This window comes from Rhamphochromis longiceps, linkage group LG17, assembly GCF_057381845.1.
Source record: "Rhamphochromis longiceps isolate RC_006_pf linkage group LG17, R_longiceps_female_GT1.1, whole genome shotgun sequence".
NCBI lineage: Eukaryota > Metazoa > Chordata > Actinopteri > Cichliformes > Cichlidae > Rhamphochromis > Rhamphochromis longiceps.
Window position 1 is genome coordinate 28,712,266 of NC_140573.1, and position 25,005 is coordinate 28,737,270.

General features: G+C 45.2%; 3 protein-coding genes across 3 annotated transcripts; 2 read left to right on the plus strand and 1 right to left on the minus strand.

Annotated features, from left to right (window-relative positions):
* The first annotated feature begins 1,574 nt into the window (after nucleotides 1-1,574).
* On the plus strand, nucleotides 1,575-3,094 carry LOC146649879 (uncharacterized). The gene is made up of 4 exons (XM_085386120.1): nucleotides 1,575-1,591; nucleotides 1,641-1,926; nucleotides 2,589-2,696; nucleotides 2,924-3,094. Exons 1-4 carry the CDS (start codon nucleotides 1,575-1,577, stop codon nucleotides 3,092-3,094), a joined length of 582 nt encoding a protein of 193 aa, XP_085242246.1.
* Nucleotides 3,095-5,878: 2,784 nt separating this feature from the next.
* Nucleotides 5,879-11,350, minus strand: LOC146649880 (serine/threonine-protein kinase pim-2-like). Its single transcript, XM_085387903.1, has 9 exons — nucleotides 10,717-11,350; nucleotides 10,088-10,324; nucleotides 9,837-9,962; nucleotides 9,619-9,713; nucleotides 9,433-9,480; nucleotides 9,130-9,348; nucleotides 8,860-9,040; nucleotides 8,603-8,773; nucleotides 5,879-8,513 (listed from the first exon to the last, which is right to left on the minus strand). Exons 1-9 carry the CDS (start codon nucleotides 10,775-10,777, stop codon nucleotides 8,422-8,424), a joined length of 1,230 nt encoding a protein of 409 aa, XP_085244029.1. The 5' UTR covers nucleotides 10,778-11,350; the 3' UTR covers nucleotides 5,879-8,421.
* A 2,191-nt stretch (nucleotides 11,351-13,541) lies between these two features.
* Nucleotides 13,542-14,967, plus strand: LOC146649881 (malonyl-CoA-acyl carrier protein transacylase, mitochondrial-like). Its single transcript, XM_085386121.1, has 3 exons — nucleotides 13,542-14,120; nucleotides 14,657-14,744; nucleotides 14,846-14,967. The coding sequence occupies exons 1-3, from the start codon at nucleotides 13,566-13,568 to the stop codon at nucleotides 14,965-14,967; spliced, it is 765 nt and encodes a 254-aa protein (XP_085242247.1). The 5' UTR covers nucleotides 13,542-13,565.
* The last annotated feature ends 10,038 nt before the right edge of the window (nucleotides 14,968-25,005 follow it).

The window sequence follows — 25,005 nt, forward strand, 5'->3', positions numbered from 1 at the left end:
TCTTCCACATCACCGGGACCCTCTGCAGACTCAGACTCAGCATAAACAGTTTATGAAAGACTCCACACAGCTGGGGGGCACAGGTCTTGAGGACAAGGGGACTCACTCCGTCTGGTCCAGCAGACTTGCCTGAGTGAAGTCTCCTCATTTGCATCTCAACCTGGTATTGAGTGAAGGTGATGGGTGGGGGAGGGGTGTCAGGAATCTCACAGGAGGCAACATGTGAAGAGAGAGGCTGGCACAGTGGTGTGGTTCTGGATTCCAGGCTGACTGCAGGTGAGGTTGTGGGGGTAGGAGCAGACACTGTGGTGTCGAATCTATTGAAAAACAGATTCAACTCGTCGGCTCTATTCTCACCTCCCTCAGCTCCCCTGCTGTTGGTTGGCCTGAATCCAGTGATGGTCTTCATGCCCCTCCACACCTCTCTCATGCTGTTCTGCTGGAGTTTCCACTCCAGCTTCCTCCTGTAATTGTCCTTAGCCTCTCTGATCTTGTCCTTTAGTAACACCTGGATCTTCCTCACCTCCTCTTTGTTGCCCCCTCTGAAAGCCCTCTTCTTGTTGTTGAGGAGGGCTTTGATGTCCTTAGTCACCCACGGCTTGTTATTTGGGTAACAATGAACAGTCTGAGCTGGAACAATGGAGTCGGTGCAGAAAGTTATGTAGCCTGTGATACACTCAGTAAGCCCATTGATGTCCTCGGCGTGAGGCTCACAGAGTGTTTCCCAGTCGGTCACCTCGAAACAGCCCTGTAGTTCCGCTATTGCCTCCTCTGACCACCTCCTAACAGTCCTGGTGGTCACAGGTTCCCTCCTCACAATTGGCACATAGCGGGGGGTGAGGTGAATCAGGTTATGATCTGACCTACCAAGTGGGGGGAGGGAGGAGGAGCTGTATGCATCCTTGACGTTAGCATACAGTAAGTCTAAAGTTTTCTCTCCCCTGGTGGGACAGTCCACATATTGTTTGAATGTTGGTAGTGTATTGTCCAGTGATACATGGTTGAAGTCACCCGAGATCACAATAAAGGCACTCGGGTGCTGAGTCTGTAGCCGAGCTATGGCAGAGTGGATAGTCTGATTAGTCGACTAATCGCAAAAATAATCGGTGACTAGTCGACTATCAAAATAATCGTTTGTGGCAGCCCTAGTCTGCAGGCAAAAGAGCACTGCAAGAGTCTGGGGATGGAGAATCCTGTGTGCTCTGTGGCCAACTAGCTTTTTCCAGATGGCAGGGTTATTGCAGGGCACCAGCAGGTAATGCATTCATATATTCTTGCTGCTTTAATATACCGTGAATCTATTGTGTTCTCTTTTCTGTCTTCTCTCAACCATCAAAAAAGTTGTTAGAGCTGCTCTTGTCATTTCTGCTGTCTTCTTTGACTTCTCAGGCTCTGGATTTCCTCCAGGAAAACTCTCGGCGCCTAAAGTTCATGCGGACCAAAACTCTCCCAGTCAGTGGTGCGTTCCATACTGAGCTGATGGCATCGGCTACTGAACCTGTCAGAGAGGTGCTCCGGCAGGTGGAGGTCAGTCAGCCACTTTATCCAAAAGGGATTAACATATTTTCCGAAACATGTATTCAATTACTCTGTAAAGCTACACCAGTCCTCATTTTTAAAAGATAACCCATCCTATTCAGTCTGACTCGGAAAGTTAAATGGAAAGTATACCCAAGATTTTACATCTGGTATTCAGCCATTCAAACTGCCCTCCGTCTTCAGAGTGAGGGAAAGTCTTCCCTTCACCATGAACTCAAACTGAAGAGACGGATCCAGCGGGAAAACAGTCAGCGGGAACGCAGCCGGAGCGCCTGCAGCAGCTGCAGCAGCAGGGGCAGCCAATCTGATGACTCGACTATCCATGAGACAGAGAAGACAGAAAAAGAGAAAGACAAACAGGACTTAGAGATTGAAAACATTATCAAGGTAAGTGAGGGCTATAAGAATCTTTTTTTGTAATATTTATTTAATTACATCATGCACCAAACTATCCATGGTAGTGATTATTTAACTAAGTCATAGTGGCACTGGGCAGCTGCCAGTGCAGTTCATTTTGTCCATTTAAAAAGTACCATGTACACTCACTGGCCACATTTTTGTTAGATACACCTGTTGAGCTGCTCATTAGGTCAAATACCTAATCAGCCTATCACATGGCAGCAGCTCAGTGCATTTAGGCATGTATACATTAATAAGATGACCTGCTGAAGGTCAAATGGGATTTAAATGACTTTGAACATGCATTGTTGTTTGTGTCGGACAGGCTTGTCTGAGTATTTCAGAAACTGTACAACCATCTAACCGGTTTATAGAAAATGGTCTGAAATAGAGGAAATCTCCTGTGAGCAGCACTTCTCTGGGAAAAAAATCACTTGTTGGTGCCAAAGATCAAAAGCGGAATGAGCAGATTACTTACAGCTGTAAGGAAAGCAACATGAACTCAAATACCCACTTACTTCAACCAAGTTATCAAGAAGAGCACCGCTGAAAGCACAATACGTTGAACCTCGAAGCTGATGGCCTAGTGTCACCTGCTGGATAGAGGTGAAAACACAAACCAAACAATGGCTCTTTCATCTGTTTCACAGCATGCTCGGGAACTGGAAACTCGCCGAAGGGAGGCAGAGGAGAGAGAGCGGAGGAAGCAGAGGGAGGTGCAGATGGAACTGGAAAGACAGCTGAAAGAGGCTGAGATGGTAAAAAAAAAAAGTTTTCCACTTGACACCAATTATGTACAGAGTCTTTTCTCCTTGACTTTGATCTTTGAGAACTGCAGCAAAATGTTGACTGTCATTATAAAATTCACATCTTTAATGATTTGGAAAAATGGTTATGACAGTCCAGGAAAAGGTGATTCAGGAATAGGTCAGTTTATACCGCTCTGTTGGTGCATCTGTTTATGTAGCTGTGTGTGTGTGCATAGATAAAAGACAGCATGCAGGCTGAGATGCAGGTGAAGGAAAAGGAGGCTGAACAACAGAAGAAGAGGATCAGGGAGCTGGAGCTGACACAGCAGCAGCTGGAAGTTGCCCTTAATATGGAGATCCAGGCTCGGCTAGAGGAGGAGAGGGCCAGACTGGAGCTTGAGCGGTAACAATGGATTTCTAACTCTTATTATGGCCCTTTATTATTTTATTTGTGATGGAGATCTGAGATATCCATGAGAAGTATTAACTGTCATGCGGCGGCTGTGTGAAGGCAAGAGAGGACCCAATTGCACGGCTCTAGACACACGGGAATGAACTCAAAGGCAGGTCTTTATTAACAGGAACATAAGAAGTCATACAAAACTATACTGGGAGAAACTAAAGCTGAGGCGCTGGGAAGACACGGGAAATGCACACAACCTAGAAGGATGACGCAACACAGAACAAAGGGACACTCTGACATAAATACACAGAAGGTAATGAGGGAAGTGGGAACACACGGGGAACACAGCTGAAGACAATTACTCATGACCGAGCAGGGAGGACACGAAACTGAAAATACTGACACCAAGATGTGGACCTTAAACACAACACAGTACACAGAGATGAGCACAGAGAGAGAGGCAGAGAACAAGGATGAATACGAGGGGATGAGGAGAACACAGAACACAACGGACGGGAACACGGTACCAGAACAAACACCACAATAAAAGCATGGACACAGGGGGAATCCAACTACCAAACCAAACAATCCAATGGACATAAGGAACAAAATACAAAACCACAGGAAAACTGAGAACACTGGGTCAAAATGACCCAGGACCATGACAATACCCCCCCGCAAGGGCTGACTCCAGACAGCCCTTGCGGACGGCAACGGCGGCAGAACAGATCCGGAGGCCGGCCGTGTGGAAGGCGGCGGCTACAGAGCGGGACCGGAGGCCGGGCCCCTCGAACCCTCCAGCGGAGACGAGGGTTCGAGGGAGCTGGCTGGGCTCTCCAGAACCCCCAGCGGACAAGGCAGGTGGCAGCGTGGAAGCCGCGGAGTGCTGGATGGGCTCATCCGAGCTTCCAGCCGGAGCTGATGTAGCGCCAGAGGGTATCGGGACCCCTGGCTGAATGTTAAGCTGACCAGAAGACCAAACTGCTACAGGGGACCAAACTGATGGCTGTAGTAATGGTTGTGGTGACAGTGGAGTGGGCGGTGGAGTGGATGACTGAGTTAACGGTGACTGTGCTAATGGTTCAGCTAAGGAGTGCATTAATGACAGGACTACAGGTTGAATGACTGACTGAGCAGCAGCCTGAATGGCTGAGTGTCGTGATGGTTGTGGTGGAAGAGAAGCGGGTGATGGTGTGGATGATGGAGCTACGGGCGACTGAGTGGCAGACTGAACTGATGACTGAAGTGATGGTAGAGGTGAAAATTGAGCTTGTGGTGGGGTAGCTGACTGAGGTGCGGGGGACACAGGAGACAGAGCCAGCGGGGACACAGGAGGCAGAGCTACAGATTGAACTGAGGGAGACTGGGTAGCAAACTGAACTAGTGGTAGTAATGGCGGTTGGGGAGAAGGCTGGACTGTACACTGAGGAGAAGGCTGACTGACTGACTGAGGAGCATCCTGTGCAGCTGAGTGTAATGATGGTTGTGGGAGCGAATGTTGGACAGGTGGTGGTGTCGGGTCCCCTGAGCCTACAATGCGGATGAAAGGTGCAGGCACCTGCTGGACACCAGTCGCTCCCACCTGAGGAGCAGGTACAGGTGCAGAGATCGGCTGGGTCCTGGCGGGCCTCACCTCAGTGGTTGGCACAGATTTCGGCAGGGACTGGGCGGCTGCTGTCCCCACCCGAGGAGCTGATACGGGTGCAGGGACCAGCAGAGCCTCAGTCGACCCGGAAACCGGAACAGGGACCAGCTGGGCGCCAGCCCCCCTCACCTGGGGAACTGAGATAGGTGCAGGGGAGTGCTGGGCCGCAGCTATCCCTAGAACGCAAGGGGCCTGGGAGGCGGGCCTAGAAAGAACAGTCTGCAAGAGATCAATTCCCTGCCCTGAGTGAGCGGATGAGGAACAGCGCTCTGACTTCATAGCGTTAAGTGTGCTAAAGCTGTAGCTTACAGGCACTAATGCACCACCTTCAGTGTTTACAGACTCTAGAGAAATGTGATCAGCTGATGCACCAACAGTCTTAGAGCTTCTTTCTTCGGAGCTAACCATGCTTATACTGACAGAGGAGGGGTTAATAGCCGATGTAAACATAGGTCTGTGCACCGGAGAGGCAGATGAAACAAAGTCTTTTACCTCCGGCTCGCTGGAAGCAGTAAACCTAGGGAAAACAGTGGTGGGTGTAGAGCCCCCTGACTCAAGAACATTCGAATCAGTAAATACGTCAGAATGGACTTTCCCCTGGGGTGATGGCTCAGAAGTAACGAGCTGGGGTCGAGCTATCACAGGAACATTTACAGTCTTGGATTTTACTGCTTTAACATCTAAGGAGGCAGGTTTTAAAGCCCCAGTGGTGAGCTTAACTGCAAAACAATCATTCTCAGCAGACACACAGGTAAAGGGCACAGAAGCAGGTGTCTCTAACTCAGGAAATGCTGACTTCAAGTTTTCAGACCTAGGAAACACTAGCGAAGGATAATCTTTCTCAAATATGAGTCCAAATGTAGGAGAAACGGTCTCTGAGTTGACCCTCCGGGCAGTACAAGGGTTTCCCTCGATTATTGCCTTTATGGCGTTAAGTCCGACGGAAATTGTCCGTGAGTCCGAGGCGCGGGTTATTCGTTGCACCAGACTCTGTACACGGAGAATATCTCCCTCAAGGGCGGAGCCTGCTGGGTCCATTTCGTGGTTGCGTCGTTCTGTCGTGCGGCGGCTGTGTGAAGGCAAGAGAGGACCCAAATGCACGGCTCTAGACACACGGGAATGAACTCAAAGGCAGGTCTTTATTAACAGGAACATAAGAAGTCATACAAAACTATAAATACACAGAAGGTAATGAGGGAAGTGGGAGTTGTTACAGGATGCAAACATGTTTTATACTGCTTTGAAGTCTGGGACAGCATCATAAGAGGCATAACTGATCTCACCGTAGTCCCATGAAGACTCAAGATGAGTGTTTTCACGACTGCCATCTTGGTGTTTTGAAATCAGGCATGATGAATGAAGGGAAGAACTGTCTGTTAAGGTTCTCAGTCGTTCAGGTCATCGTAGTCTAAGGAGCTTGGAAAGAAAAGCATCTGGACTTCTTTAAGCTTCTTGAAGAGCGTTTCACCTCTCATTCAAGAAGCTTCTTCAGTTCTCTGAAGAAATTCTGAACTGAAGAAGCTTCTCAGATGAGAGGTGAAACATCTTCAAGAAACTTAAAGAAGTCCAGATGCTTTTCTTTCCACGCTCCTTAGACTGTAGTTAAACTTCACACACTGGACTTGTCAGTCACACATCCTTCGCCAGTAGGCATTCCCAGAATGATCTTTCCCCTTCTGACGCTTAGAATGACCAAATATGTGCAAAATGGACAATTCAACATGCCACCATGTCAGTCTTTTATTAAATATGACATGAAACAAATGACTGAGCCATTAAATTTGTCACAAAGGTGTTCACCTAATTCCAGGCAAATGGAATAGACTTCTATGGGACCATAAGTCTTTTTGCACTTTGACATTTGTTTTACTTTTCAGATCTGTAACCTATAACTTTTATACTGTATGTGTTTTGATCATAGGAGTCTACAGGGACTTACTTACTTTTAGCACGTTTAGCAGTTGATGTTGGCTTCTTTTTTCAGTACTGGAGCTTCCTGCTCATTGAAGACTTTTCTAAAAGGAAATGCTTAATCCAAAATGGCGTTTTAAGGGCTTGGATTAATGTCAATTTCAGCAAATATTCTTTCTTATGTTAAAAGAACATGGATCTCTGTCAGTGATAACTTCTGACTTTATAACTCAAATTTTAAGAGAGAGCTTCACTGCTAAGCTCTCATCTGTGTGGGTGTCACGGTTCGCTTGAGGACTCACATGCAGGACTCAGAGGCACAGTCAGTATTTATTACAGTTCCACCAGGTGTATATACAAACAGTGCAGGGGATAGTGCTATATACAAAGCGGTGACAGGGAAAAGGCTCCGGGGAAATCCAGGTAGGGAAAAGACACTTGCTCCTCTTCTGACTCTCTCTCCAAACACTCACACAAAAAGGGAATCCGCTCGGGGAATGCAGAGTCGGGTCCAGGGGATCTATGTACAGAAGGAAACACACGTTAGAGGTTTTGCACAGGGAAGCAAATGAGAACTTGCTGAGAGCCGGGCTGCACTGACGCGAGTCACACACAACGATCCAGCGATGAGTAGAAGCCACTCCCTGGCTTAAATGCTGGCTGCACTGATGAGGCCCAGGTGTTTCCTCCTCAGAGGGGCGTGGGCCGAGGGCGTGAACCCACCATGAGTATATCTGTATCTATATAGATATATATGTGTATTCGTAACCTTTTTTCATCATCTAGTTTCCTGTGCCAGATCTTCTACTGATCCACTGAGGCAGACATGTAAAAAAACATGAACTAAAGCATATTTCTGTATATAAACAGGACCTTAAATCTTTATCAACAGCTACTTTAGAGGAAATTCTTCAATAAACTGCAACCAAAGGCTCAACTCAGAGGACAAAACCCAACCTGTTATAAATAGTGTGACAGCAAACTTTCTCTTGTGTAAAGTTACAAATAGGAGTAATTATCCACAGGAGCTTTTATACATAATGAAGTTATAATTCGTCCTGTAGAAATTGTACATTTAAGCTATATAGTTCCCTCTGTGATAACTCTGCTATGAATGCCTCTTATTAACTTTTATGCTTTTACAACCCACTATGAGCAAACACTCAGCAACAGTGGGAAGGAAAAACTCCCTTCTTGAAGGAAAAAACCTCTGGTAGAACCAGGAAATCTGTCTAAACTAGTTGGGGGTTAGAGCAACAGATGCAAGTCTTCAGATCATTTGCAGTGTGACTGTCTTTGTGCACACTTTAACCTGATTCAGTTTTCTTATTTGTCAAAATGCACCATGGGTAAAAAAAAACAAAACAAAATAGTAATGAAGGAGAATCTTCAGCAAAGATGAATTAAACAAGTTTTATTTTGATCAAATTTTACTTTAAGTAAAACACATCTTTATTTGATGACTTTAATGTCATCAAATAAAGACAGTTTTGATGGAGCTCCTGACCCAGCCCAAGCTCTCTATGAAGACGAGGAAAAACTCCCCAGGGGGCCAGATTGATGGGAAGAAACCTCGGGAAAGCCCATTCAAAGAGAGATCCCCTTTCCTGGGATGGCTGGGGGGGTTACAGGAACTCCGAAAAAGCTAAATTTTTATTTATTTATTTTTTAAGATTGACCCACTCTATCTATTCCTGTCCAACAGAAAAAAGAAAGGAAGTTACTACAATGTATCACACTTACATGATAAGGTGTGAATTGTGTGTTTGTGTGTGTTATCTTAGCCAGGGGTGAAGCTGGAGCTCCTCCAGTGTTGGGCGCTTCTCCGGGACTATAGCTAAACATGCGTCCAAGAAATTCCGGCATTCTTGAAAGAAAGAAAAGATCAAAAAGATGAAGATGATAGTTCTAGTGATCCAAGGCATCAGTGAATGTGGAAGTGTGAAGTTTTCTTACCTGTGGACAGACGCTTTTTGATGCTCAGTTGCTTTGTGAGGAACCTCGCGGTACTAAAGTATCGTGCATGAAGCGCTTCATACAACACCACTCCCATTTGCCACACCGTGGTGGGTCCACACCTGTAGCAGCTCCTAATGTACCACTCGGGAGGGATGTGAAGAGGAGTGCCTAACAAACAGACACAATTGCAATTTCTTCTAAAACAAAAGACACAAATTGTTACATCTGTGAAAAGCAGGAGCAGAATATGTTACCATAGAAGATGCGATACAGAGATCGCTGTTTAACAAAGCAGCTCAGTCCAAAGTCAATGATGCGAACTCGAGGCACATCTGAGCCGGTCTCAATCAGAATGTTTTGTCCCTTGATGTCCCGATGAAAGATGTGTTTCTCCTCAAGTTCCTTTACAGCATCAACTAGTTGCTTCAGAATGACCTGGAAAAGATGAAAAACACAATAATGAGTTAATGCTTTTCTGCCTTGATTGAATGCTGTACAGTCTAAGGCTCTCCCAGTCAACCTACCTTGGCCTTGTCCTCTGGTAAAGCTCTTCCATTTTCTGCTTTGTATTTTTGCAGGTCCACAGCAGGGACAGGTCTCTCCAGCACCAGGATCAGCTCTTTGCCAAAGTCGAACCACTCCAGCAAGGACACAGGTGCTGATATTCCCACTGACCCTTCTGCTTCACCTGCAAGTTTAAGCATAATGGCCACTTCCACCGAGAGCATCTTCCCATTTTCATCCTGAAATATTACAACAAAGTGGATGATGAGGAACGCCGCATTCAATCCAGTAATGTAAAACTAATTCAAGTGTTGGACGCTTACCGCCACTTTGCAGTAGACTTTATTTTTGGGAATGTGTTTGATGGCAACCTAGAAGACACAGAGCATTGGTGAGCATTTCCTCAGTATGACATAATGAAAGGTGGAAACACAGCAGACGTCTCAGTTTACGATATTATCCATTATCTGCGTTACTGCCTGTCTTACTACCATCATCTGAACACTTACTGGAAAACGATCTTCTATCCGGTAGCCAGAAAACACTGCTCCGCAGCCTCCTTCTCCGAGCTGGTGCTCCTCCACATATCTGGCTTGGAATTCACCTGAACAGACAAAACAGCAAATCTTGTTTTATTACAGCTGTGACACAAATTACTCTCCTCTGTAGCCTAAATGTTCCTTCTGCCCTTCCCCTGAATATAAAACCCAAGCTGCTTGCTACTTACGTTTTTGGTCTGCTACTGATTTTTTGTCCTGGTCCACATTCCTTTTTTTTTTCTTGGGTGACTCTCTGTTGTCTCCCGTGGCCTTTCTTTTGCCATTTTTTGTGCACTCCTGTTTGTTGTTCAAGTCTGGAGATGTGGAAAACACCAAAAGCACATCAGCTCACTGGATGATAGACACAAACACTAAACACCAATATCTTAAACCTAGCAACCACACTTAATCTACCCCCTTATTCAACTAATTAGCCTACCTTTACCAGAGTCCAACGAGGAGGATGCTTGCTCCTTGTCACCGCTCGTATGGTCGAGAAGTTTAGCCTTCTTTGCTTTCTTTGTTGTGCCCTCTTCATCTTGCACAACCTTGCGCTTCACTCCTTTGACCACATCTGAGCTGGTGGAAGGACCAGCCTGCTCAGCGACCCTCCTCCTTTTTATTGGGGTCTTCTTTTCAGGACTGGCCTTTCTTTTAGCAGTCCTGCTCTTACAATCTATAAACGACGACAACAACACAGTGGTGAAAAAGAGTCCCCGACATCAGGACTGGAAGCAGTTTGATGGCAAAGAATTTGAAATTGCTTTTGCTTAAATGATCACAAGTTTATTCTTGGGATTAAAAAAACTGACCAGTGCGAATTGATACTAGGTTTACTAAGTCTTAGATCTTGATGACACTTGTTGGTCTGTTTTTACTGTTGAGTCCAAGAATAAACTTATTACATTATTTTACCAAAAGACCGGTAACCTTCCTTTGATTAGACATCTTGTATTAAAGCTATTTTCAATCAAACATATGATTCAATTGCTTCAAAAATGATTCACACAGTGTCAACATTTCTAGGATTTGGATTTTACCAGGTTCTTATTTTATTATTTTACTTACCTTGATCTCCTGAATCTTTCTTATCGGCCGGAGTGGTAATTTTTCTTGTTTCCTTTTTCATTGTAATTTCGGAGACCCTTTAAAATCGAAAATGTAAACCGTAATGAGTTAATATTGAGTTAATACTTCTTCAAATGTGCACCTTTCAAATGCTTGACTTTTCTAACTGAATTCTGTAAGTGAGCTTTATAAGTAAACTCTGGAAACTACGGCAACACAACATAGAATCTTGCCTTTCAGTGACTTCACTGACTGCCAGTAGTTCAAAGTAGTTTACAGAAAAACACTCTGGCAGACAAAGCCATAATATTTCATATAATTCAATCATTTCATATCAATTAAACAGTTTCTTTCATTATCTTTCATCATTTGTATAAAGACCTCATCTATGGATGACAGTATGAAGATTTGTGGTTGACCACACACTAATAAACACAGTGTCAGCTACATTGTCATCTGATTTAAAGTATTTATTATGTACATTTAACTGTCATGGTACTGAGTCTGTGACCCAGTGTTTTGTGTTTGTTCATTTATATTCATTGATTATTCTTATGTATGTTTTTGGTTCTCTTTATTGTTTTCTTCTTGTGTTATATTCTTAGGCTTTAGGTTTCTGTTACTTTGCCTTGCCCCTGTGTCCCACGTGGCCCATTGTTTTCCTCTGTTTGCTGTTGGGTTGTCTGTGTATCATCCATGACAATTAAATTAAATAGCAAATGCAACTACAATTTCAATGAGATTCATTCCTGGCATTCTACTGCGGTGGCTGAAAGTAGACACCAAGCATTATCACTGTAACTGATGTAAATATTGGACTTGGAGGGGATTCATCTGATAGACTGATGCAAACATTACTGTAGCGACTTCCACAGTCGCTAGAGGCCAGGGATGGAGCCTGCCTATTTGCCTGACACGCTGTCAACTTTACGCAATAATGCAAGAGGTGGAATTGTTTGCTTGTTTATTAAAGTGCTTTGAGAGTTTACAGAGTAATGTCATCAGCTCCTGATTCAGACTCTTAAAACATCACAGGCTCTAATGTAACAAAGCGAAACATGTTGTGCAGCGCAGCGGTCAACAAAAACTACGGCTACCCAGCCCTCCTCTCTGTCAAAAATACGGAGTGGAAACTACAGATATTTGTTTAAAAATGTAGGGAGTAAAAATTAAGTACAGCAAGGAAGTTTTTTTTTACTTTTTTACTTCCTACCTGTGGAGCCAATTAAGCTAAATTTAAGAAGCGCATGTCTGTGTATACTTAAAAGCTCTTATGGTTATTTTCACTTTGTAGACAAATTAAAGCACAGAAAAGAAAAACACGATACATTAGAGCATGACATAATTTGACCTGAGGTGGCGCTGCACCGTGAGAGAGCCTGAACGTCAACCGGAAGAAGACGAGAATAAACTCCGTATAAACAACATGGCGTCTCCCTGTGAGGTTTTTTGTTTTGTTTTGTTTTTTAAATGAACTTTATTTAGAACAATAACAATGACAATCTCAAAGAGACAAGCGACATATTAAATCAATCAGAACAGAATCACATCTCCTGTACACCACAATGAAATCGACAATAACTGAAAGTAAACATACATACACACACACACACACACACACACACACACACACACACATACATATATATACATATATATACATATATATGCATATACACATGCATACATACACATCCATATTCACACATCTACATAATAATAATATAAAAAGATGAATAACCAATACAAAAATAAATAACAATAAAAAAAAAGAATGAAAAACAAGGAACAGAAATAAAGAAGACAAGGGGGATCATAAAATCTCTAAAAGTGAGGTTCCATAAACAAGACACATAACTTAAATAAGGGGCTAAGAAAAATCAAACTCTTCTAAAAATCTATGCAATTTGATTGCTTGGGGCTTATTTATTAGCTTAAGAGATTTATGGAACAGGGAGAATTTTGTCCTACCTGGATATAAGGTGTTAACCAAATACCTCCTCAAAAATGGATTATTGCATTTTCCATTAACCAAGTCAAGACCATCTAGTTTAACTTTATGTAAATTTGTAGTCTGTATATTTGAAAAATTGTTCTTTATTGTATTTACAAGGACTGTTGGGATATTCTGTGAAACCTTTTTATAGAGCTCGAACGAGCAACTCATGTCATATTTCTCATTAAGCCTGTTTAATTCAAGTATATCTCCATTTTCATCCATTATATGTGTCACAGACCAAATTTGTTTTGTCATCCATTCGTCCACAAACATAGATTTCCCCCGATTCAATATCACCCTATTATTCCACAATGGAACATTGTGGGGACTAAAGTTATGTTTAAACATTAATTTACAATTTAACAAAACTTGTTGATGAAATTTGGAAAGTTTTATGGGTAGTTTAGAAATGTCAAAATCACATACTAAAAGGATCCCCCCAACTTTGTTGAAAATAAGAGATGGCATCAAGAACCACATCTCATTATCATTTTTCAAGAAAGATCGTAGCCAATTAATCTTTAAAATGCCATTCATTATTTCAAAATCGATTGCTTTTAAACCCCCCTCTTCATAATCTTTTATCAAGTCCCTGTTACTAATATAATGATGTTTATTTTTCCATATGAAATTAAAATTCGCCTTATTTATGTCTTTTATAATTCTTGGTGGGATGGCTAGGGAATAAGCTGGATAGATTAAACTGGACAAAGATTCAACCTTGGTCAACATTATCCTGCCGAACAACGTTAAATCTCTCTGTAGTCAATGGTTTAGAGGTTTTTTTTGCATTTGTCAATTGTATTCTGAATATTCTTTTCGTCTCCCTGTGAGGTGTCATGCCGAGCAGATGTCAGAGTTGAGTTCAAGCAAAGTTGACTCTTTCGGTGATTACAGTTTGTCCGGGCGGGCTGTGCGTCTTATTTCATCCGCAGACACGTCGTTGGATGAGGAACAGCTCATGTTGGCATCAGTGGCAGTCAGGATGGCAGCATCTTCCAGAGGGAAGGTCAGGTCGCTGGTCTCTCTGAGCAGGACGCTGTCCACCAACAAGCCCGGTTCCACGGCTGGAGATTACCCTTCTCCGGCTGAAGTTCCCGCTTCTCCCCCGAACAGCGAGCCAGCCACGGCGCCTCAGCGGAGACCCAAAAAAGACCCCAGCGGCTGCTCCGTGCTCCTCTTCCCCGGTCAGGGCAGCCAGTTTGTGGGCATGGGCAGAGGACTTTTAAAATACCCCAACGTTAAAGAAATGTTCACCGTAGCCCAGAAGATCCTGGGTTACGACCTGCTGTCTCTGTGTCTGGAGGGCCCCGAGGACGAGCTGCAGAAAACGGTTCACTGTCAGCCGGCGGTGTTTGTCACCTCCCTGGCTGCTGTGGAGAGACTCAACCAAGAAAACCCCAAAGTAAGTGCCAGATAAATGTCTGGAAAAAGGACAATAACTGCAGGTCCTGCCTTCTTAAATGTGGCCATTTTATCTTTTTTTTTTTTTTTTAAATACTGCTACAGTAATATTAATTTATATTTAAAATGTGCGCACATTATGTATGAAGGTGTGGATGAATGATGCTTGTTGTAAGAAAGCATTTTGAGTGCCCAGTAGAAGAGCATCTTTCAAATGCAAAGTTTCTCATTTCAACTTTAATTACTGCACCTGATTAAGGCGGTAGAGTAAATAAGGCTTCCAACAGTGGTTATTTCTTATTATCACATCTTGTTTTTATTGTTTTTATCAGTAGATTGTTGTTTCACTCCCACCAAAAACATCACCGTAAATAATCTTCTGATTCTGAATGACCATTTAAAAAAATAAACAAATTGTTCTGAGTTAATTTCAGTTACGGATGTATCAGTGACATAAATGATATATCGGTCATAATCGGGAGGCTGTTACATTTTTATTTTTTTATTTTTTTTTGACTTGTTTCCTGCTGTACACAGGCCATTGAGATGTGTGTCGCTGCTGCAGGTTTCAGTGTCGGAGAATTTGCTGCTCTTGTCTTTTCTGGGGCGATGAACTTTGCAGAAGGTAGAAAGATTTCTTTTTTGGGTTTTTTTGTGCACTTGTAAAAGGTGTTTTAATCACAACTTTGGTTAATATTCTGTATTTACTCCTTATGCATCTTCTAGCTTTGTATGCAGTGAAGGTGCGAGCGGAGACTATGCAGAAGGCCTCAGAACTGGTTCCCAGTGGGATGCTGTCAGTCACTGGTAGACCTCAGGCTCAGTATAATTATGCCTGTCTGCAGTAGGGCTGCCACGATTAGTCGACTAGTCACGATTACGTCGACTATCAAAATCGTCGACGACTGATTTAATAGTCGAGGCGGCGTTTGAAGCTTTGTAAGATCACAAAAGACGCAGGAATAAGTATTTAAGAGTGTAATAACGGACTGAAACAGAAGATGGCAGCACTGCATATACAAGGATGCCAGCCGTTAAACCCCGAAGAAGAAGAAGAAGAAGAAGAAGAAGAAGAAGAAGAAGCGGTGTCCCAGAATTCATAGCGCGGCCTAGCTCAGTTTCCAACAATGGCGGCAGCTAGTTAGTTTTAATATTACTCTTATTATTCTTTCTGGGTCACAAAATAAACGTTTAACATATTTTCAGGCGAGAATGTAGCTGTGTAAACCTCAAATATCTGCTCAGTTTATCAAGACACCACATATTTTCAAAAGCGCTCCGATGTTTTCGGAGACGTCTGTTACCCACTAGCTCGATAGCTAGCCGGGGCAAGGCTCACTAGAGCCGTGAGAACACCGGACTCCCGGCAGATCGTTTTCAAACACACCGCTGTCTTTCGCTGCTCAGGTTAAACATGATATATAAGTCACTTAGATAACTTAAAAATGTTATTGTTTGGCTTATTTTAGTATTTTATTTGTTCCTGAGTAAATCTGTTTTGCTGAGATTAAAGTTATAGTTTTTACACAGCTGAATAAACGTCAAGCAGACAGCTGATTATCAGAAGTGTGAGATGCTCGAGAATATTCTCCGGTGTCCTGTTATATTTTAGATAGCAAGGAGTTTATTAAACTTCACCGAAACAATCTGCAAATTTCATTAAAATTTAATAAACTATCATCTTGTCTTTATTTTTAGTTAGCACATACCTTAAACACTTAAAGCTGTAAGCTAATGATAGTTATATAAGAGCAGATGCTGCTGGTGCAATAAGCTGAACGTTTTACATCCAATGGATGATGAATCAGAATCAGAATCAGAATACTTTATTGATCCCTGGGGGAAATTATTTTTTGTTACAGTGCTCCATTTTAAACCAACATTAAGACAAGACAGACAATACGCTAACTAAGAATAGTACAATATATACATATATATACATACATACATACATAAGTCACTTATAAATAAATAGTTGGAAAAGAAACATGTGTAGCTGTAGCAGCAAACAGTGTGTTAAGTGGATGCGTTGTACAGGGAGATGGCCACAGGTAGGAATGATTTCCTGTGTCGTTCAGTGGTGCTTTTCGGTAATCTCAGTCTCTCACTGAACGAGCTCCTGTGACTGACCAACATGTCATGGAGTGGGTGGGAGGTGTTATCCAACATTGTCTTTATCTTGGACAGCATCCGCCTCTCCGACACCACCTTGAGGGAGTCCAGCTCCATCCCCACAACACTGCTGGCCTTACGGATCAGTTTATTAAGTCTGTTGGCATCTGCGACCCTCAGCCTGCTCCCCCAGCATGCAACAGCATAGAGGATCGCACTGGCCACAACAGACTCATAGAAAATCCTCAGCATTTTCTGGCAGATGTTGAAGGACCTCAGTCGCCTCAAAAAATAGAGACGACTCTGGCCCTTCCTGTAAAGTGCTGTGGTGTTTTTAGCCCAGTCCAGTTTATTGTCAATGTGTACTCCAAGGTATTTATAGTCCTCCACAATGTCAACACTGACCCCCTGGATTGAAACAGGGGTCAAGTGTTTCCTGGTCTTCCTGAAGTCCACGATCAGTTCCTTGGTCTTTGCCACGTTGAGCTGCAGATGATTCTGCTCACACCACGTGACAAAGGAGTCGACCACAGCCCGGTACTCTGTCTCATCATCCCTGCTGATGCATCCAACCACCGCAGAGTCATCAGAAAACTTCTGAAGATGGCAGGTCTCTGTGCAGTGGCTGAAGTCTGTGGTGTAGAGGGTGAAGAGGAAGGGGGAGAGGACAGTCCCCTGTGGTGCCCCTGTGTTGCTAATCACCTTGTCAGACACACACTGTGGGAGACGTACATATTGTGGTCTTCCTGTCAGGTAATCAACAATCCAGGACACCAGAGAAGCATCCACCTGCATCGCTGCTAACTTATCACCCAGGAGGGTCGGCCTGATGGTGTTGAAAGCACTGGAAAAGTCAAAAAACATGACCCTCACAGTGCTCGCCGGCTGGTCCAGATGGGTGTAGACACGATTGAGCAGGTAGATGATGGCGTCCTCTGTTCCGAGACGAGGCTGATAAGCGAACTGAAGGGGATCCAGATGTGGTCTTACTATGGGTCGCAGCTGGTCCAGGATGAGCCTTTCCAGGGTCTTCATGATGTGGGAGGTCAGTGCCACGGGCCTGTAATCCTGGGGGCCACTGGGACGAGGCGTCTTTGGTACAGGGACGAGGCATGATGTCTTCCACATCACCGGGACCCTCTGCAGACTCAGACTCAGCATAAACAGTTTATGAAAGACTCCACACAGCTGGGGGGCACAGGTCTTGAGGACAAGGGGACTCACTCCGTCTGGTCCAGCAGACTTGCCTGAGTGAAGTCTCCTCATTTGCATCTCAACCTGGTATTGAGTGAAGGTGATGGGTGGGGGAGGGGTGTCAGGAATCTCACAGGAGGCAACATGTGAAGAGAGAGGCTGGCACAGTGGTGTGGTTCTGGATTCCAGGCTGACTGCAGGTGAGGTTGTGGGGGTGGGAGCAGACACTGTGGTGTCGAATCTATTGAAAAACAGATTCAACTCGTCGGCTCTATTCTCACCTCCCTCAGCTCCCCTGCTGTTGGTTGGCCTGAATCCAGTGATGGTCTTCATGCCCCTCCACACCTCTCTCATGCTGTTCTGCTGGAGTTTCCACTCCAGCTTCCTCCTGTAATTGTCCTTAGCCTCTCTGATCTTGTCCTTTAGTAACACCTGGATCTTCCTCACCTCCTCTTTGTTGCCCCCTCTGAAAGCCCTCTTCTTGTTGTTGAGGAGGGCTTTGATGTCCTTAGTCACCCACGGCTTGTTATTTGGGTAACAATGAACAGTCTGAGCTGGAACAATGGAGTCGGTGCAGAAAGTTATGTAGCCTGTGATACACTCAGTAAGCCCATTGATGTCCTCGGCGTGAGGCTCACAGAGTGTTTCCCAGTCGGTCACCTCGAAACAGCCCTGTAGTTCCGCTATTGCCTCCTCTGACCACCTCCTAACAGTCCTGGTGGTCACAGGTTCCCTCCTCACAATTGGCACATAGCGGGGGGTGAGGTGAATCAGGTTATGATCTGACCTACCAAGTGGGGGGAGGGAGGAGGAGCTGTATGCATCCTTGACGTTAGCATACAGTAAGTCTAAAGTTTTCTCTCCCCTGGTGGGACAGTCCACATATTGTTTGAATGTTGGTAGTGTATTGTCCAGTGATACATGGTTGAAGTCACCCGAGATCACAATAAAGGCACTCGGGTGCTGAGTCTGTAGCCGAGCTATGGCAGAGTGGATAGTCTGATTAGTCGACTAATCGCAAAAATAATCGGTGACTAGTCGACTATCAAAATAATCGTTTGTGGCAGCCCTAGTCTGCAGGCAAAAGAGCACTGCAAGAGTCTGGGGATGGAGAATCCTGTGTGCTCTGTGGCCAACTAGCTTTTTCCAGATGGCAGGGTTATTGCAGGGCACCAGCAGGTAATGCATTCATATATTCTTGCTGCTTTAATATACCGTGAATCTATTGTGTTCTCTTTTCTGTCTTCTCTCAACCATCAAAAAAGTTGTTAGAGCTGCTCTTGTCATTTCTGCTGTCTTCTTTGACTTCTCAGGCTCTGGATTTCCTCCAGGAAAACTCTCGGCGCCTAAAGTTCATGCGGACCAAAACTCTCCCAGTCAGTGGTGCGTTCCATACTGAGCTGATGGCATCGGCTACTGAACCTCTCAGAGAGGTGCTCCGGCAGGTGGAGGTCAGTCAGCCACTTTATCCAAAAGGGATTAACATATTTTCCGAAACATGTATTCAATTACTCTGTAAAGCTACACCAGTCCTCATTTTTAAAAGATAACCCATCCTATTCAGTCTGACTCGGAAAGTTAAATGGAAAGTATACCCAAGATTTTACATCTGGTATTCAGCCATTCAAACTGCCCTCCGTCTTCAGAGTGAGGGAAAGTCTTCCCTTCACCATGAACTCAAACTGAAGAGACGGATCCAGCGGGAAAACAGTCAGCGGGAACGCAGCCGGAGCGCCCGCAGCAGCTGCAGCAGCAGGGGCAGCCAATCTGATGACTCGAATATCCATGAGACAGAGAAGACAGAAAAAGAGAAAGACAAACAGGACTTAGAGATTGAAAACATTATCAAGGTAAGTGAGGGCTATAAGAATCTTTTTTTGTAATATTTATTTAATTACATCATGCACCAAACTATCCATGGTAGTGATTATTTAACTAAGTCATAGTGGCACTGGGCAGCTGCCAGTGCAGTTCATTTTGTCCATTTAAAAAGTACCATGTACACTCACTGGCCACATTTTTGTTAGATACACCTGTTGAGCTGCTCATTAGGTCAAATACCTAATCAGCCTATCACATGGCAGCAGCTCAGTGCATTTAGGCATGTATACATTAATAAGATGACCTGCTGAAGGTCAAATGGGATTTAAATGACTTTGAACATGCATTGTTGTTTGTGTCGGACAGGCTTGTCTGAGTATTTCAGAAACTGTACAACCATCTAACCGGTTTATAGAAAATGGTCTGAAATAGAGGAAATCTCCTGTGAGCAGCACTTCTCTGGGAAAAAAATCACTTGTTGGTGCCAAAGATCAAAAGCGGAATGAGCAGATTACTTACAGCTGTAAGGAAAGCAACATGAACTCAAATACCCACTTACTTCAACCAAGTTATCAAGAAGAGCACCGCTGAAAGCACAATACGTTGAACCTCGAAGCTGATGGCCTAGTGTCACCTGCTGGATAGAGGTGAAAACACAAACCAAACAATGGCTCTTTCATCTGTTTCACAGCATGCTCGGGAACTGGAAACTCGCCGAAGGGAGGCAGAGGAGAGAGAGCGGAGGAAGCAGAGGGAGGTGCAGATGGAACTGGAAAGACAGCTGAAAGAGGCTGAGATGGTAAAAAAAAAAAGTTTTCCACTTGACACCAATTATGTACAGAGTCTTTTCTCCTTGACTTTGATCTTTGAGAACTGCAGCAAAATGTTGACTGTCATTATAAAATTCACACCTATAATGATTTGGAAAAATGGTTATGACAGTCCAGGAAAAGGTGATTCAGGAATAGGTCAGTTTATACCGCTCTGTTGGTGCATCTGTTTATGTAGCTGTGTGTGTGTGCATAGATAAAAGACAGCATGCAGGCTGAGATGCAGGTGAAGGAAAAGGAGGCTGAACAACAGAAGAAGAGGATCAGGGAGCTGGAGCTGACACAGCAGCAGCTGGAAGTTGCCCTTAATATGGAGATCCAGGCTCGGCTGGAGGAGGAGAGGGCCAGACTGGAGCTTGAGCGGTAACAATGGATTTCTAACTCTTATTATGGCCCTTTATTATTTTATTTGTGATGGAGATCTGAGATATCCATGAGAAGTATTAACTGTCATGCGGCGGCTGTGTGAAGGCAAGAGAGGACCCAATTGCACGGCTCTAGACACACGGGAATGAACTCAAAGGCAGGTCTTTATTAACAGGAACATAAGAAGTCATACAAAACTATACTGGGAGAAACTAAAGCTGAGGCGCTGGGAAGACACGGGAAATGCACACAACCTAGAAGGATGACGCAACACAGAACAAAGGGACACTCTGACATAAATACACAGAAGGTAATGAGGGAAGTGGGAACACACGGGGAACACAGCTGAAGACAATTACTCATGACCGAGCAGGGAGGACACGAAACTGAAAATACTGACACCAAGATGTGGACCTTAAACACAACACAGTACACAGAGATGAGCACAGAGAGAGAGGCAGAGAACAAGGATGAATACGAGGGGATGAGGAGAACACAGAACACAACGGACGGGAACACGGTACCAGAACAAACACCACAATAAAAGCATGGACACAGGGGGAATCCAACTACCAAACCAAACAATCCAATGGACATAAGGAACAAAATACAAAACCACAGGAAAACTGAGAACACTGGGTCAAAATGACCCAGGACCATGACAATACCCCCCCTCAAGGGCTGACTCCAGACAGCCCTTGCGGACGGCAACGGCGGCAGAACAGATCCGGAGGCCGGCCGTGTGGAAGGCGGCGGCTACAGAGCGGGACCGGAGGCCGGGCCCCTCGAACCCTCCAGCGGAGACGAGGAAGGGCTGGCTGGGCTCTCCAGAACCCCCAGCGGACAAGGCAGGTGGCAGCGTGGAAGCCGCGGAGTGCTGGATGGGCTCATCCGAGCTTCCAGCCGGAGCTGATGTAGCGCCAGAGGGTATCGGGACCCCTGGCTGAATGTTAAGCTGACCAGAAGACCAAACTGCTACAGGGGACCAAACTAATGGCTGTAGTAATGGTTGTGGTGACAGTGGAGTGGGCGGTGGAGTGGATGACTGAGTTAACGGTGACTGTGCTAATGGTTCAGCTAAGGAGTGCATTAATGACAGGACTACAGGTTGAATGACTGACTGAGCAGCAGCCTGAATGGCTGAGTGTCGTGATGGTTGTGGTGGAAGAGAAGCGGGTGATGGTGTGGATGATGGAGCTACGGGCGACTGAGTGGCAGACTGAACTGATGACTGAAGTGATGGTAGAGGTGAAAATTGAGCTTGTGGTGGGGTAGCTGACTGAGGTGCGGGGGACACAGGAGACAGAGCCAGCGGGGACACAGGAGGCAGAGCTACAGATTGAACTGAGGGAGACTGGGTAGCAAACTGAACTAGTGGTAGTAATGGCGGTTGGGGAGAAGGCTGGACTGTACACTGAGGAGAAGGCTGACTGACTGACTGAGGAGCATCCTGTGCAGCTGAGTGTAATGATGGTTGTGGGAGCGAATGTTGGACAGGTGGTGGTGTCGGGTCCCCTGAGCCTACAATGCGGATGAAAGGTGCAGGCACCTGCTGGACACCAGTCGCTCCCACCTGAGGAGCAGGTACAGGTGCAGAGATCGGCTGGGTCCTGGCGGGCCCCACCTCAGTGGTTGGCACAGATTTCGGCAGGGACTGGGCGGCTGCTGTCCCCACCCGAGGAGCTGATACGGGTGCAGGGACCAGCAGAGCCTCAGTCGACCCGGAAACCGGAACAGGGACCAGCTGGGCGCCAGCCCCCCTCACCTGGGGAACTGAGATAGGTGCAGGGGAGTGCTGGGCCGCAGCTATCCCTAGAACGCAAGGGGCCTGGGAGGCGGGCCTAGAAAGAACAGTCTGCAAGAGATCAATTCCCTGCCCTGAGTGAGCGGATGAGGAACAGCGCTCTGACTTCATAGCGTTAAGTGTGCTAAAGCTGTAGCTTACAGGCACTAATGCACCACCTTCAGTGTTTACAGACTCTAGAGAAATGTGATCAGCTGATGCACCAACAGTCTTAGAGCTTCTTTCTTCGGAGCTAACCATGCTTATACTGACAGAGGAGGGGTTAATAGCCGATGTAAACATAGGTCTGTGCACCGGAGAGGCAGATGAAACAAAGTCTTTTACCTCCGGATCGCTGGAAGCAGTAAACCTAGGGAAAACAGTGGTGGGTGTAGAGCCCCCTGACTCAAGAACATTCGAATCAGTAAATACGTCAGAATGGACTTTCCCCTGGGGTGATGGCTCAGAAGTAACGAGCTGGGGTCGAGCTATCACAGGAACATTTACAGTCTTGGATTTTACTGCTTTAACATCTAAGGAGGCAGGTTTTAAAGCCCCAGTGGTGAGCTTAACTGCAAAACAATCATTCTCAGCAGACACACAGGTAAAGGGCACAGAAGCAGGTGTCTCTAACTCAGGAAATGCTGACTTCAAGTTTTCAGACCTAGGAAACACTAGCGAAGGATAATCTTTCTCAAATATGAGTCCAAACGTAGGAGAAACGGTCTCTGAGTTGACCCTCCGGGCAGTACAACGGTTCATAAGAAGTTCGGGTTCGGATTCAACATTTACAGATCGTGAGCCTTTAGAGCCTACGGCAAGAGTCACAGAGTTTGCATTCCTGCATTCAGAGTAGTGAGAACTAGCCTCAGAGTGAACAGAAAGAGTGTCTTTGTCACTCACCCCAGCCGGCTGCTCAGTAGTCCCGGAATCCGGCTGAGGAGAGGACCGGCGACGGCGTCTCCTCCTTGATGAGGGAACGGAGGTGACGGGGGAAACCGGTGATGATGCGGGGGTGACGGTCTCCTCTTCATCATCCGACCTCATCGCTGCTAGGAAAGCAGCGGGAGAGCGACGGTCAGAGCTGAGAGGGGATGGAGAAGGGCTCCGCGGCAGCAGCGCCAAAAAACCCTCTCGTTTTAGCAGCCGCTGTTGCGATACCGAGAGCCCCGTCTGCTGCTGCGATGCCGTCGCGGCGAGCTTAGTTCGCTGCTGCTGCGGCGGCTGACTGGCGGAGATCTCCGTCTGCAGTCGCTGTGGTGTGGAATCCCGGGAACAGACACTGTCTGCCAGCTCACGAGCTTGTAATGCCTCCTTGGCTCGGCTCAGTTCGTCAATAAAGCCCTCATAGCAGGTGAGCTGGTGAAGGAAAGGGTTTCCCTCGATTATTGCCTTTATGGCGTTAAGTCCGACGGAAATTGTCCGTGAGTCCGAGGCGCGGGTTATTCGTTGCACCAGACTCTGTACACGGAGAATATCTCCCTCACGGGCGGAGCCTGCTGGGTCCATTTCGTGGTTGCGTCGTTCTGTCGTGCGGCGGCTGTGTGAAGGCAAGAGAGGACCCAAATGCACGGCTCTAGACACACGGGGATGAACTCAAAGGCAGGTCTTTATTAACAGGAACATAAGAAGTCATACAAAACTATAAATACACAGAAGGTAATGAGGGAAGTGGGAGTTGTTACAGGATGCAAACATGTTTTATACTGCTTTGAAGTCTGGGACAGCATCATAAGAGGCATAACTGATCTCACCGTAGTCCCATGAAGACTCAAGATGAGTGTTTTCACGACTGCCATCTTGGTGTTTTGAAATCAGGCATGATGAATGAAGGGAAGAACTGTCTGTTAAGGTTCTCAGTCGTTCAGGTCATCGTAGTCTAAGGAGCTTGGAAAGAAAAGCATCTGGACTTCTTTAAGCTTCTTGAAGAGCGTTTCACCTCTCATTCAAGAAGCTTCTTCAGTTCTCTGAAGAAATTCTGAACTGAAGAAGCTTCTCAGATGAGAGGTGAAACATCTTCAAGAAACTTAAAGAAGTCCAGATGCTTTTCTTTCCACGCTCCTTAGACTGTAGTTAAACTTCACACACTGGACTTGTCAGTCACACATCCTTCGCCAGTAGGCATTCCCAGAATGATCTTTCCCCTTCTGACGCTTAGAATGACCAAATATGTGCAAAATGGACAATTCAACATGCCACCATGTCAGTCTTTTATTAAATATGACATGAAACAAATGACTGAGCCATTAAATTTGTCACAAAGGTGTTCACCTAATTCCAGGCAAATGGAATAGACTTCTATGGGACCATAAGTCTTTTTGCACTTTGACATTTGTTTTACTTTTCAGATCTGTAACCTATAACTTTTATACTGTATGTGTTTTGATCATAGGAGTCTACAGGGACTTACTTACTTTTAGCACGTTTAGCAGTTGATGTTGGCTTCTTTTTTCAGTACTGGAGCTTCCTGCTCATTGAAGACTTTTCTAAAAGGAAATGCTTAATCCAAAATGGCGTTTTAAGGGCTTGGATTAATGTCAATTTCAGCAAATATTCTTTCTTATGTTAAAAGAACATGGATCTCTGTCAGTGATAACTTCTGACTTTATAACTCAAATTTTAAGAGAGAGCTTCACTGCTAAGCTCTCATCTGTGTGGGTGTCACGGTTCGCTTGAGGACTCACATGCAGGACTCAGAGGCACAGTCAGTATTTATTACAGTTCCACCAGGTGTATATACAAACAGTGCAGGGGATAGTGCTATATACAAAGCGGTGACA